General features: G+C 35.4%; 1 protein-coding gene across 1 annotated transcript in view; it reads left to right on the top strand.

Annotated features, from left to right (window-relative positions):
* The window catches only part of LOC145660442 (uncharacterized), a 69,656-nt gene that overhangs the window by 36,369 nt on the left and 17,859 nt on the right, over positions 1-15,428 (top strand). Inside the window, exons 6-7 of the mRNA XM_081727915.1 lie at positions 4,049-4,334; positions 12,140-12,214. Coding sequence (XP_081584041.1) covers positions 4,049-4,334; positions 12,140-12,214 — 361 coding nt within the window. The remainder of the gene's footprint in view (positions 1-4,048; positions 4,335-12,139; positions 12,215-15,428) is intronic.

Raw genomic sequence — 15,428 nt, 5'->3', positions numbered from 1 at the left:
AGGCCTTTGGGAGCAACTACATGTCTGCAATTTTTTTAGTATAAACTTATGACCCCGGACTACATGCACACTCAAATCAGACCTCTACGACATTTATTTCCTCTTCCCAAACATGTCTTCAGTGTTCAAAAATGTTCCTACTGTAGACCCTGATTTCACCCCTTTCAAGTGGTTTTAGGCGAAAATGTTAAGAGATCAAAGTTTTAGCTCTGCACAAGTTGGAGATGTCCAGCAATTTTCAGTTTCGTAAGGCAAATATATACTGAGATATTCCAAACAACGTAAACGCTCAAAATCGAGAAAACAAAAAATGGCGGCAGCCGCTGCGTGTCCCTACCATGTTCTAAAAAAACAAAATAATTAATTGCGTTTTGAAGTACTCTTATATTGACTTAACATTTCTGAAAGAATAATTCTTTTCAAAAATTCGAACGACAATTTTCTTTTTCCTCGATCACGTAGCATGGATTGACAAGGAAGTTACTTTTGTTATCAACTTCCTTTAACTCATTAGAGAAGAACTTCGTGCCATAAGACACAGCTGTTCATTGGACGTCGCCCACCTGCATGATGTTAAACATTCTGGCGTCCAATCGTCGAGAGATGCCGTGGAAACATACGGAGCAGGGTTGAAAACCATAAGATAATTTATTATGATATACGATAATTTAAGCATTAATGTCCTTGCGATAATAGGTGATTATATCATAATTTAAGGTTTAATGCTATATAAGATAATGCCCTTGCGATAATAGGTGATTATATTATAATTTAAGGTTTAATGCTATATAAGATAATGCCCTTGCGATAATAGGTGATTATATCATAATTTAAGGTTTAATGCTATATAAGATAATGCCCTTGCGATAATAGGTGATTATATCATAATTTAAGGTTTAATGCTATATAAGATAATGCCCTTGCGATAATAGGTGATTATATCATAATTTAAGGTTTAATGCTATATAAGATAATGCCCTTGCGATAATAGGTGATTATATCATAATTTAAGGTTTAATGCTATATAAGATAATGCCCTTGCGATAATAGGTGATTATATCATAATTTAAGGTTTAATGCTATATAAGATAATGCCCTTGCGATAATAGGTGATTATATTATAATTTAAGGTTTAATGCTATATAAGATAATGCCCTTGCGATAATAGGTGATTATATCATAATTTAAGGTTTAATGCTATATAAGATAATGCCCTTGCGATAATAGGTGATTATATTATAATTTAAGGTTTAATGCTATATAAGATAATGCCCTTGCGATAATAGGTGATTATATCATAATTTAAGGTTTAATGCTATATAAGATAATGCCCTTGCGATAATAGGTGATTATATCATAATTTAAGGTTTAATGCTATATAAGATAATGCCCTTGCGATAATAGGTGATTATATCATAATTTAAGGTTTAATGCTATATAAGATAATGCCCTTGCGATAATAGGTGATTATATCATAATTTAAGGTTTAATGCTATATAAGATAATGCCCTTGCGATAATAGGTGATTATATCATAATTTAAGGTTTAATGCTATATAAGATAATGCCCTTGCGATAATAGGTGATTATACCAAAATTTAAGCTTTAATGCTATATAAGATAATGCCCTTGCGATAATAGGTGATTATATCATAATTTAAGGTTTAATGCTATATAAGATAATGCCCTTGCGATAATAGGTGATTATATCATAATTTAAGGTTTAATGCTATATAAGATAATGCCCTTGCGATAATAGGTGATTATATCATAATTTAAGGTTTAATGCTATATAAGATAATGCCCTTGCGATAGTAGGTGAATATACGATAATTTAAGCTTTAATGCTACATACGATAATGTCCTTGCGATAGTAGGTGAATATACGATAATTTAAGCTTTAATGCTACATACGATAATGTCCTTGCGATAGTAGGTGAATATACGATAATTTAAGCTTTAATACTATTTAAGATAATGTCATTGCGATAGTAGGTGAATATACGATAATTTTAGAATGCATACTTTTTCCAGTTTATGAATGTGCAAATAAATTGTAGATGTGCATTACATAATTATAAAACACACACACATATTGAGTTCTTTTATCAACAATTCCCGCTAAAATAAATCAACAACGAGTTGCGAATTGGCATATGGCAGCCTTGCATCATATTTTTAAATTCAATTACGTTTACGAGGCGTGGAAATATTATTGTTTTTCAGAGTAGTGTTAAAAAGGATTTTTAAAAATGGTGAGGGCAGTTACGGCTAGTTGAAGTTGGAAATTAAAGATTACTAGATAAGTTTATTATAAATTATTGCTATTAAACTTGTTTCTACAATTATCAGGTGCATAACAAACATACGATATTTTTTTGTAATATACGATAATTTTAGAAAAAAATCGATAATTTTATTCTCTGAGATTGGCACCTCTGATACCGAGTGCATTTGAAACGCTCGTCAAATCCAGTTCTATTTCTCCAGGCGCTAACCTTGAAATTTTCAGGGCATTCAGCAGACAATTCAGAAAGCGTAATCTACTCGTTTCACGAACTAATATTCACGGGTTCAGCAAAGTCGTCTTCTGCCATAGTTTCCTACAGTTGGCTGTCGCCGTCGTGAACATCGGTAAGTTCTTTAATTTCTCTGCACACAATCATCAATTTTAAAGCTCCTATCGTAGAAATACCTGGTATGTCTGTTGCAAAGAGAACGGCAACGTCCAATGAGCAACCTTTTGTCATTTCATGTGCTTCTCTGGTCGCTTAACAGAGGTTGAAATAAATAGCCCTAGTATTAATTCCAAACGTAATGGTTGGTGTTAACTGAAAAAACGTATTCTTAAGTACATTGACTGCCATATGTATGACATTTCATACATGTATCATGTTGCTTCTGGGACTGCGTGTATGATTTTCTATACAAAAGCAACATCTTTAATCTGGGCATTGTGTGTAAAAATTCATACAGAGTTCAAAGAAAATGTATGACCGTTAAACACCCGCGGTGTACAGCTAAAACGTCAACAACTGGCTACTTTTTTTTATTATTTATGGGCGATATGGTTGACAATATAGAAAATAGTTGGGGAAAAGTTAAACAGATTGTACTTGATACATTCCACAATAACATTGGCAGGATGGAAAGAGCACCGAGAAAACCATGGGTAACTGAAGCAATGCCTAAGAAGATGAAGGAACGCAGAAGGACGAAAAACACGGACATCAAAGAATACAGAAGGTGAATAATAAATTGAGAAGAGAAACGGACATAGCCAAAAAAAAGTACATGGAACAAATATGTGAAGAAATAATAGAACTTAACGGCGCGGCAGATACGATCTGATGTGCCAGAAAGCACAAGAATTAGGAGGGAATGCTAACAAAACTATACGAACATTCGGCATCGAAGATCAAGAAGGTAATGTAACCACTGACCATCAAAGAATACTTAGAATTTGGGAGAAATACATAAAAGATATGTATGATCAGAAGAACCGCCCCAAAAGGTATTGCGACCGAAACAGAGGGAGGTGGATGATGATGAAAAAGGACCCAGTATATTGAAAAGTGAAGTAGCACAAGCAATCAAAGACATGCAAAGGAGAAAGGCCACTGAAGACGACGACATACCAGTAGATTTGCTGAAGTGATTAGGAGAAAGGAAAACGCTGGTTCCAGGATTTATGCTTTGTCGGAAAGAACACAAAAGTTTGTTGCATATCAAGATATGGGAAACTCTACAATAAGGAGTCTCTGTTCTGTGTACTACCATATAATTTTTTTTAATCTTTGGTTTTCATTTTCACTTTTCACCGCCTACATCAATAGTAAAAAGAACTAATACTTACTATTTATTACCTATTTAAATTTTTCATAGCTAAGCTATCATTATCCACCTAACAAATACTTATTGCCCTTTTATTACGTGTGTTATGGGCGTTTGAAGTTACGACTGAATTCGGGCACCATTTATTAATAGGATTTAAATGTATTTATGCAGTCTATCCAATTACGTTAATCGTTCCGTATGTTTATTCGTAGGTATTTTTAAACTCTGCGTATGAATTTCCTAAAATGAAGAAAAATTATCTCCAGTACATACCAGAAGGTGGGGACACTCTGTACGCTAATAATTTAGCTTTAACCGAAACAGTAAGCACAGCTGATATTCGAGACCTGACAGTAAGCCAGAGGAAATGTGTATTTCGAGATGAAGTAAAACTGAACATTAGTCCTATCTATACGCCAAATGCTTGCCATGACCAATGCAAGTATCAGAAGATTATGGAAGAATGCAAGTGTTTACCTTTTATTTTCTACAGTACAGGTAAGTGTTTACACTATTTTTTTAGCTTTTTTTATTTTTTTTTAATTAATTCCTCCACTACCCCTGCTCTCGCCGTTTTCTTACGGACTTACCAGCAGACGCATCTGCCCCGAACTCTGTGATAATCTCTCTCCTTTTTTTTTTTTGTTTATCTCATCTCTCTTTTCGTTTTGTATACCCAATTGCTAGGGGGTGGGGCCTTTATGACCTGAGTCCTAAAATGCTTATCTCAGGTCTTAGTTTTCTTCTTCTCATATACGTATCCTTTATTCTGGAAATAAAAGAGAAATATTTTTAATACATACATGATAACATAGATACAACACAATTTACAAACACACAGTACTCATAATACTACAATTACAACATCACTAACAACATAGGTGATCTCACCTGTATGAATTTTCTATGAATTGAATTTAACTTTTCTATTTTCATTTCATTTCATTTATTCTTTTTTTAGTCCATTACCTGTATGACTATTAGGATTTTCACCTTAAACATTATTCTATTATAGTTATTAATAACACTTGGTTTTCACCTGTATTACTGTACCTATAGACTTCCTAATTTTGGCGGTCCTCCGCTTTTCAGTTTTTATCTACTTTTTTATTTTATTTTATTTTATTTTTACACGGTCCTCCGCACTTCATATTTCTACTTTAGATCACCATAAAACACTGAAATACCACAACCATACCATTACATTTCCCTTACTACATTACACTGATACACACACAAAACACCAAGGACTTGGTTATTAGACTAAGATTGTTTTGGCTATATTTATGATCTTCCCTAGACATGCAGAAATTTTATCTTCTTCTTCTTGCCAAGTCAAGGCTTATTTGCACTTTATTTTTTTTTATTATTTTTTTTTTTTTAGCTATCTTTAAATTTCCATTATATAGCACAGAAAGCCCAACAGAAACATATGAGTTTAATTGTACACAATTTTCTTGGTACATGGGGAGAACCAGGGATTGCCATTTTCACACCCAATCATCTTGATATTAACCATCGAATGAAGGGATTGTAAAAAAAAAAAATCATACTATTAGTAAAATATGCTTACGCTTGCATAATAACTAATTGTGCTTTTATACTAATTTGAAGATCATGAACCCAATGAAGGCACTGTAATGCTCCGATTATCCCGGGTATTAGGTAGCAAGGGCACTGTGGATAGAGAAAATCGCGGATAACCCGATAAAAGACTAAAAATGAGGTGCAAACATGAAACGTAGATTCAGCATAAAACTATGTTTTATTGTACGAAAAGCATTTAAAAAATTAAAATACTTAAATAACAGTAGAAACCTTTGTTCTACTTCTAAATTACTAAAATAAAAAACAGTAAACAAAAAAACAATACCGTACTGTAAACAAAAAGTGTTCAGTTACGAAACTCATTCACGAATTCCGAGAAGGCCTATAGGATTACGATGCACAATAAACCTGTAGGTAATTTTCGAGCTTCGCACTGTAGAACCTATTGTATTTTCCCTCTTTTTTTTTTTTAAGGTTCGTAATTAACTCTCCTGTAATCGCCCGAGAACTCATTCCGCAATGAAGATTGAATGTAATTCATTACAACGCAAATCACTCTTACCAGTTGTCGTTTTTCATACCTTAGAACAGCGTTTCCCAACCGGTGTGCCGCGGCACACTGGTGTACCGTGAATGGGCTGCTGGTGTGCCGCGAGGAAATCGAAACAAAATTATTAATTCTATAGCAATCAAATTGCAAGACATAGGGAAAAATGTATATTTGTATTTCCCATTACTAGGAACCTCTACTATGAATCGACAATTTTGTTTCATACTGTGTTACTTTTCTGTACATTTTTTAATGTTGAAAAAAGAATTTATCATTCTTATGACCATTATTGCTTCATTGTTGCAGACTATTTCGTAACTTGAAAAGTTAAAATATCATTCAATCCTTTCGACAAAGCAAACATGCATACAAATTACCTACATTTGTGTTTTAAAAGTAAAAGATTTGTTTGTTCGTTCGTTATTTAGTGATCTTCCTTTTTAGTGAAGGGCTGGATACAGTTTTTTTAAAAAAGAAAGCGTATTTTTAAAAACCTGAGGCCAACATTTCAGTGTAATTGTTTTCTATTCTCAAATGAGTGTGCCGCGAGAATTCAAGTTACACCCGTAGTGTGCCGCAAGTTGAAAATGGTTGGGAAACGCTGCCTTACAACAATCGGACTCTGCTCATCAGAGTAGACTTGCGCTTCAAAATGTGCACTATTGTTGAAAATATAGATTTTTACAATGCAATTTACTTTTATATTTTAGAACATACAGTAGGGGAAAGTTGGACAAAACCGGGACCCAAAATGTTTTTGCTTGTTCCTCAGCATCTATGTGGATAGTATAGCTTGAATTAGTTTTTAAATGCTAAATATATTTGTTATTGACACAAAAAATGTTTACTTCAGTAGGAAAAGTTGGTAAATTTCGAGAGGAAAAGCATTTTTAAAGGGTATGCAAAAACCCGGTTTTGTCCGACCAGGTCGGACAAAACCGGCTACATATAAAATAATTTTATTTAAAAACTTTTCTTTTACAAGAAAAATATGTTATTACTCCAAGAACTAGTACAGTATGAACCTATACAACTGAAAAAATATGTGAGCTTAAAAAGTACGGAAAATATAGAGGGGTAGACTATATTAGACCAATAACATAGAAAAAAATAACTTTAGGTCACGATTTTGTTAAATCTAAGAACAAAAATCACAAATAAAAGTTTCACCATATTCGTCCACATTGCTACAAGCTTTATGTGCCCATATTTTACAGTTAACACACTGTATCTAACTTTCTCAGATTTACACTCTACTATCCGGTTCTGTCCGACTGTTGATGTCCCGGTTTTATCCTACTACGCCATTATTCAGAACTACATGCCTAGCATCAGGCACATAGCCAAGGGGGGTCCGGACCCCCCTTCGAGACCAGAAATGAAAAAAATTAGGGAAGGATGAAACAAATTGAAATGAGAAAAAGAAGGATCGCATTAAAAATTTTAAAAAATCAGGAAACTTTTGGTTACTCTTTCCTATGAGGAAATTTGTATTACTTGCAATACATGGTTGCGAGGTGAGCGATATATCCTGGAAGAGTCAGGAAATTTGAAATTTCTAGAAAAGTTGCGGAATTCTCAGAATTTCTGCTACTAGTCAGGGAGATTTCAAGATTCCGAAAGCATAGTGCCGTTGTGTAACAGTAGACCTTTTTTAATCATAATTTTTCGTCATCACATCCTTGCAATATCAAACATGTTATTTCAAAAACAATTTTCTACTGCTCCTTTAACCTGTCATTTGAAACAGACAGTAGTTGACGGAATAATAAAAACAAAAATATATGTGGAAAGAAAGTTCTGCTAACATTTGATTCAACAGAAAAAGGAACGCAGATATTGCAAAATATTTTACAAGACATTATTGAGTATGTACTTTTTCTAATAGTGAATATGTACTTTTTACAATAGTTAAGGTCATAATAAAAGGAAAATTGTTATATTTGAATAAACAGAGGAAGGATGTAAATATTGTCTAATCTTTTTCAATACGTTTTTTTTTTTTATTCTTTCACTCGAGATTTCTTCATAGTTTATTAAAATACTTACCAACATATCCTCACAAACCAATATACGTTGATAGTAAAGTAGTTTAGATTGATCGAGCCCCTGGGCCTTCAGAATTTCATGTCACGCTCCCCCCCCCCCCCGTTACGAAATCCTGGCTCCATGAACCAATATATGTTTCAGTAAAATTGTTTAGAATGATCGAGCCCTTGATGTGATGACCACAGTATTTCATGTCACGGACCCCCCCCCCTTCACGAAATCCTGGCTACGTGCCTGCTAGCACCCTCTCAAAGAGCAAAAAAATACTGATTCACGACGTGAACTAATAGCAGGAAGAGTTATTATTATATGTTGTATACTTACATAAGTCAATCTTCCAGTGGTTAGGAACAGCAGTATATTATTGATGGGAGACAAATTAAAACTTTTCTATACAAATTCTTCAACACATCGCCAACGACAAAGAAGCCACTTACTCAGCTTTCTCTAAAGAGCCTTCATCCCGGCGAAGTTCAAATACCGCTAATTTTACAGTAATTATGTGATATCTTCAAATAGATAAAAGATAATTGAAATATGGAACAAGAGCGCCCTAGACAATATTATTTTGCGTGAGGTACCGTTATCACAAGTCACGTAGTGGCTTTTCGTTTTCAGCTGTTTAGAAACGCGAAAATAAATGCCGATTTTCAAAATGGCTCGAAATCGAAAGCAGATAAGTGAGTCGTGATAACGGTTTCTCATGTAAAATAATATTGTCTAGGGCGCTCTTGTTCCACATTTCGATTATCTTTTATCTATTTGAAGATATCACATAATTACTGTAAAATTAGCGGTATTTTAATTTTGCCGGGATGAAGACTCCCCCGGCTGTTTGCAACTAATTCCATGCGTTGGCCGACAGATAGTGGCACTAATATAACCAGAAAATCCAGGTCCCGGTTTTATCCGACTTTCCCTTACTTATTTGCATGTGGAATGTAAGTCCGCAGCTCCTACTTATGAAAAGTAATTGAACGCGACTGCAACAGAGTTTTAAAAGGTTTTTCGTGGCACTCGCGTATCCGCAATGCGGATAATCGGGGCTTTATTGTATTTTAAAGCATGTCCGCCTTATTCAGAGTCGTTTTCACGTTATATTAGCGTCATACTAAAGGACTAATTACTGCAGGAAACATATGTTAGTCTAACTCTTTAGCATGGCACTAATAACGCGTCAGAATGATTCTGCATAAAGCCCTATATGTTTAAAGGGTCACATTTTACACATTTTCACACTTTTATACATTTTTAATGGCGTTTTTTTTATAGACTACTAATTTGAAAATGCTGTATCGAATAGAACTATTTTGAAGCATATCCTTTCACGAAATCATGAGAAAAATTATCTTAAAGTTCAGATACGTTTACTTATTTATAGCTGGGGATGACGAAAATTGTCCGGAATCCGAAAAAATTATTTTCCGGAATCGGAAATTTCATTTTCCGGATTTCGGAAAAAATTCAGAATTCAGAAAAAATCCGGTTTTCGAAAAAATCAGGAATTTAGAAAATTCCGGAATTAAGAAAAAATCCAGAATATTTCCGAAATCGGAATTTTCTAAATTACGGATTTTTCCGAATTCCGGAATTTTTCCAACGTCGGAATTTTTCCGAAATCCGGAGTTTTTCCGACTTTACGGATTCAGAAAAGTAAAAATTAATGAATCAGCCATCACAATTTATACCCCACAATTGATATGACTTTTACAAGAATCCCCATAGAAATGTATGTTTTAAAATAGTTGCATTACATTTAGCGTCCTCAAATTAATGTAAAAACGTAGAATTAGAAATGTATCCAAGCGCGGACGCTTTAACTATTGGGATAAGCGGTACTTCCGATATCCAAACTTTTAGATCATTTTCTCCTGATCCCATGGATGGATATGTGTAATAATTATTCCATTGGATTCAACATCCTAAAATTAGTATAAAGAGATCAATTGGAAATTTCTCCAGATGTGGACACTGTTTTCTAATGGCATTTTCGTTTATTATTATTATTATTATTATTATTATTATTATTATTATTATTATTATTATTATTATTATTATTATTATACAGGGCTCTGTAGAAAGACTTCCCGTATTTCAAAAGGGCGTTGTGTGAATTGTGGCTGGTTGCGGCGGCGGAGAGTGTATCAATCGCTAACGGTATACATGCCATTTTCAGTAGCTGTAATGGCATGGCGTGTTGAACATCGTGGGTTAGTTGTGGAGGAGTTTACTTGGACATTGCCGACATGATTCTGTTACGGATAAGAAAATTATTCAAGTTTGGATATGAAAGTTTTAGAGAAACAGGTTCTGCAATGAGAAAAAATCGCCTGGCCTACCTCGGACCATAACAACTGCGGAAAATGTGGCACGTGTGAGAGCATCTATCCAGCAATCTAGTGCAGTATATGAAGCTCAAATTTTAATGAAGAAAGGAACAAATTAGTAACAAGCTGAAAATTGGCACAGATGTTGGGAATGATGTTTTAAACAACATACTAAAAGTCCCCCGAAATCTCATGGACCTTCGCCGCCATATTGGAAAATGGCCGCTGGAAGTGTCAAATGAACAATACCCACATAAAATTAGCAATATCTTCGCTATGGTTGAATATGAAGAGATAGACTTTGTGTCGTTTTATAGAACATAGATAACACAATATTTTCTTATAGAGAAACAATTTTTCATAAAACGCATACCTTTAGAAATATTTAGCTCTAAATTCTAAAATGCCGAAAACTACCGTAAAATTGATTTAAAATTTTATAGAACTTGCGGAGTAATTATTAACAAATTATTAACAATTTGACATAGATGTTGCTAAAGATTATTTAAATGACACACTAAAATCCCACAACTTCTTCGTTCGCCATATTGGAAAATGCCCAAATGTACGAAGTAATTGAAAGATGATAATTTGTTAAATGAAATACAAAATCTGGACCGGGCTAAATAGTTGAGAAACTGAAAACGCAGCCGATCCGAAGTCAATTGCAATCAATGTTGGTTCTAGGGGGAAACATTATGACATGTTTCAGATTGTCGTCTGCCATCTTGGTGACCGCCATCTTGGAATCAACTTGTTTATTTTAAATAGCAACATGGTCATGTGACATATTAAGCAACACCCTCGTTCGCAGAGAAACCCAACGGTAACGTTATTTTTCTAAAACCTGCAACAGTTTTGAAGTTGTGAATAGATTTAGGATATGTTATGTGTGAAATGCTGTGAAATGTGCTGTGCGAAGTTTCGAATTGAAGGATAAAGTAAAAACAAGCTTTGTAACATCTCATATTACGTATTCTTTAATAACCAGGGAAAGAGAGTGCTAACACACATAAGAAATACAATCACATTGCATGTTCAACATGGCCACTGCTCTGTTCTATGCATATCCTTAATCGTGCGACCCAGTGCTTGTGCACTCTGCGAAGCATAGTTGGTGATATTTGTTCTCAGGCCGTAATAATTTTCCTTTTCAGGTAGCCAAAGTCAGTAATTTTACACTGGTAGACAATAGCTTTCAAAGTGCCCCCAAAGAAAGAAATCCAACGAAGTTAGGGGGGCAGACCTTGCTGGACACTAAACTAGGCGATGCCGACCTATTCAGCAACCGGGAAAATGTTCATTGAGCCATCGGTTACATTACGACCATAATGCGGCGGTGCTCTATCTTGTTGCCAATATTGATGGAATCACACTTCCTCGCTCAACAAAAGTGGCATAAACAGTGTTTTCAAACATATCTCCATATTGTGCAGCATCCGAGGTCCAATCAATGAAAACAAGCCCAATAAATTTCTTGCTCCATAGTCCACACCATACCATTACCTTACTTGCACCTTGCATCATTGATGCATATATCCAAGTAAGATTTGTATTAGCCCATTACCGGACATTTTGGTGGTTAATCTAACCTGTTACATAGAAATTTGCCTCATCACTAAAAACAATGTCATGAGGAAACACTGGGTCACGAGCTATTTGGATCAACGCCTACTCACAAAACTCCATTGGTCTATCAGAATCATCCTCTGGTAGTTTTTGTTTCAACTGTAATTTTTAAAGGTGCTACTTCTCCTTTTTTAATATTCTTTGAACACTTTTGATACTAACATTATGCTCACTTGATAGACGAAGCATACTCTTCGTAGGACTTTTCACCAATACATCCAACACAGCTGCTGATGTATCTGGATCAGTTGCATTTCGTGGTTATCCTGATCGAGGTAAATCATCATTTTCCTTTGCCTTGGATTTGCATATTAGTTTTCGTGTAGCACTGTCTGTCACTGGCTCGTGATAAGGATGTCGTTCTTTGAAAACGGCTGTTATTGCTGAACTTCGTCCTCCAGCTAAAAGGATAATTTCGATTATTTCCTCTCGAGTTAGCATCCTGTCGCACCTACAAGAGAAAAAGTAAAGAGATAGTCGGTTCCCGCCTATACGAGGGGGACCCAAAAGAAACCGGATTGAAAGAGCACTGCCATTCCTAGATGTAGTAGAGAGTTCTCCTACTAGGTTTGTCTAGTAGATACCTTCCCAGATAAGTTGGCCAAGCTGCGTCTGCGTAGGAGGTTAACGTTTGATCGTATTATTGTTTTTCTCAACTGTTCTCGTTTGCCGCCTGCGAAATCGTTATGGCAGATTCAAAGGAACAAGGAGTGTATTTGCTTCCTACTTGGAAAATCGGAAACGAAAACTTACCAAATGCTTCTGCAGGCTTTCAAGAAGGACACTGTGAACCGCACACAATTTTTTGAGTGGTTTGGGCGCTTTAAGTGTGGTGAGATCAATGTTGATCATGCTCGTTCTGGGTGCTCTTAATCTTTTCGAAACGACGAAAACATCGAACAAGTCGAGCCCCAAAATCAGCGAGGATCGTCGTTTCATGATCGATGATATTTCAAAACAGGCAGGAGTGAGTTGGAGCTCGTGCCAGCGTGAGGTTTTAGCAAATGAGACATGTTGCAGCTAAGTTTGTTTCTCTCCTGCTCACACAGGATCAAATCATTCGTCTGAATTTGAGCCAGGACTTGAATAATCAGATTGAAAGTGATCCAAACTTTTTGAACAACATGATGACATTTTCCGAGAACTAAAAAAAATCTAAAAGGAAAATGTTTTGATGGTGTAGAGGCTGTAAAAAGAGCTTCGCAGAGCGCATTGGACGATATAAAAGTTCCAGAGTTCCAGAGGTCCTTCAAACAGTGGGAAAGAAGGTGGAAGAAATGAATCACATTTAATGGAGAGTACTTTGAAGGGGACTGGAAGAATTTTGTAAAGAATGTAATAAATTATTTTTTTTAGAACGAAAGTGAGGTTTGTTTTGGGTTCTCCTTCATACAATGGTCCACACATAAAAGTCTAAATGATAACACAATCTATCCTAAATCCATTCAAAACTTCAAAACCGCCGCAGACTTTTTTTTTTACAAAAAAGCTTTACCGTAGGATTTCTCGGTACTGTGCAAAATATTCGCAACTGGACTAATACAAATCTTAATTAGATAGATACACCAAAGTTGCAAGACGTTGGTAAGGTAATGATGTGGTGTGGAATATGGGGCTTAAAACTTATTGGACTTGTTTTCGTTGATGGAACATTGGATGCTGCACAATATGGAGATATGTTTGAAACCACTGTTATGGCACTCTTGTTTAACGAGGAAGGGTGATTTCATCAATGTTGGTAACAAGATGGGACACCACCGCATTATGGTCGTAATGTAATCGATGGTTCAAAGGATACTTTCTCGGTTGCTGGATAGGTTGGCATCCCCCAATTGAGTGTCCAGCAAGGTCTCCCGACCTAACAACGTTGGATTTCTATCTTTGGGGGCACTTTAAAGCTATTGTCTACCAGTGTAGAATATTAATGACTTTGGCTACCTGAAAAGGAGAATCATTACAGTCTGTGAACAAATATCACCAACTATGCTTCGCAGAGTGCACAAGCACTGGGTCGCACGATTAAGGAGATGAATAGAACAGAACAGGGGCCATGTTGATCATGTATTTGTCTTATGTCCGTTAGCTCCCTCTTTCCCTGGTTATTAAAGAATTCATAATATGAGATGTTACAAAGCTTGTTTTTACTTTATCCTTCAATTCGAAACTTCGCACAGCACATTTCACAGCATTTCACACATAACATATCCTAAATCTACTCCCAACTTCAAAACTGTTGCAGGTTTTAGAAAAATAACCTTACCGTTGGGTTTCACTGCGAACGAGGATGTTGTTTAATATTTCACATGACCATGTTGCTATTTAAAAGAAACCAGTTAATTCCCAGATGGTGGTCACCAAGATGGCAGACGACAATCTCAAACACGTTATACCCCTATTGCAATTGACTTCGGATCGGCTGCGTTTTCAGTTTCTCAACTATTTAGCCCGGTCCAGATTTTGTATTTCATTTAACAAATTATCATCTTTCAATTACTTCGTACATTTGGGCATTTTCCAATATGGCGAACGAAGAAGTTGTGGGATTTTAGTGTGTCATTTAAATAATCTTTAGCAACATCTATGTCAAATTGTTAATAATTTGTTAATAATTACTCCGCAAGTTCTATAAAATTTTAAATCAATTTTACGGTAGTTTTCGGCATTTTAGAATTTAGAGCTAAATATTTCTAAAGGTATGCGTTTTATGAAAAATTGTTTCTCTATAAGAAAATATTGTGTTATCTATGTTCTATAAAACGACACAAAGTCTATCTCTTCATATTCAACCATAGCGAAGATATTGCTAATTTTATGTGGGTATTGTTCATTTGACACTTCCAGCGGCCATTTTCCAATATGGCGGCGAAGGTCCATGAGATTTCGGGGGACTTTTAGTATGTTGTTTAGAACATCATTCCCAATATCTGTGCCAATTTTCAACTTGTTACTAATTTGTTCTTTACTTTTTGGTAATTTGATTGTACTTATCTGCAAAGCATTCAACACTTAAATTGGTCGGCCAGGCGATTTGTTTTTCTCAGTGTTGCTCTAAAGCTTGATAACCAAACTTGAATAGTTTCTACGTCCAGAACAGAATCAAGTCGGTCAAGTTCGGGCCAAATGAGAGATATCCACAGAGTAGTAATCGCACAACCATTACACTGGTCGGCAAAATGAAACTTTTTTTTCGCTCCCCCGAACGAAAATAGGTGATTCCTATAGGTTTCGAGCTCCTGAGTTCGAATCCGTAACCCGTTTTTCTCCAGGACGTACCAGTTTTCAGGGAGGAGGGGGGTGTTTCAACATCTGCCCAAAGATGCTATTCTCCACCCATAATAATTTGTACGTTATAATTTAAATATCAATATAAATTATGCAGATAAAATTGCATAAAAAGTTAAACACTTACGTGTCACTTGGTTTTCCTACTCCTCTTGTAATTACTACAGGGTGTCTCGCGTGTCACATTCCAACAGAAGTCTACCAACA

This window comes from Thermobia domestica, chromosome 1 (assembly GCF_964235325.1).
Source record: "Thermobia domestica chromosome 1, izTheDome1.hap1.1, whole genome shotgun sequence".
NCBI classification, from domain to species: domain Eukaryota; kingdom Metazoa; phylum Arthropoda; class Insecta; order Zygentoma; family Lepismatidae; genus Thermobia; species Thermobia domestica.
This window is presented reverse-complemented; position numbering and strand designations above follow the sequence as displayed.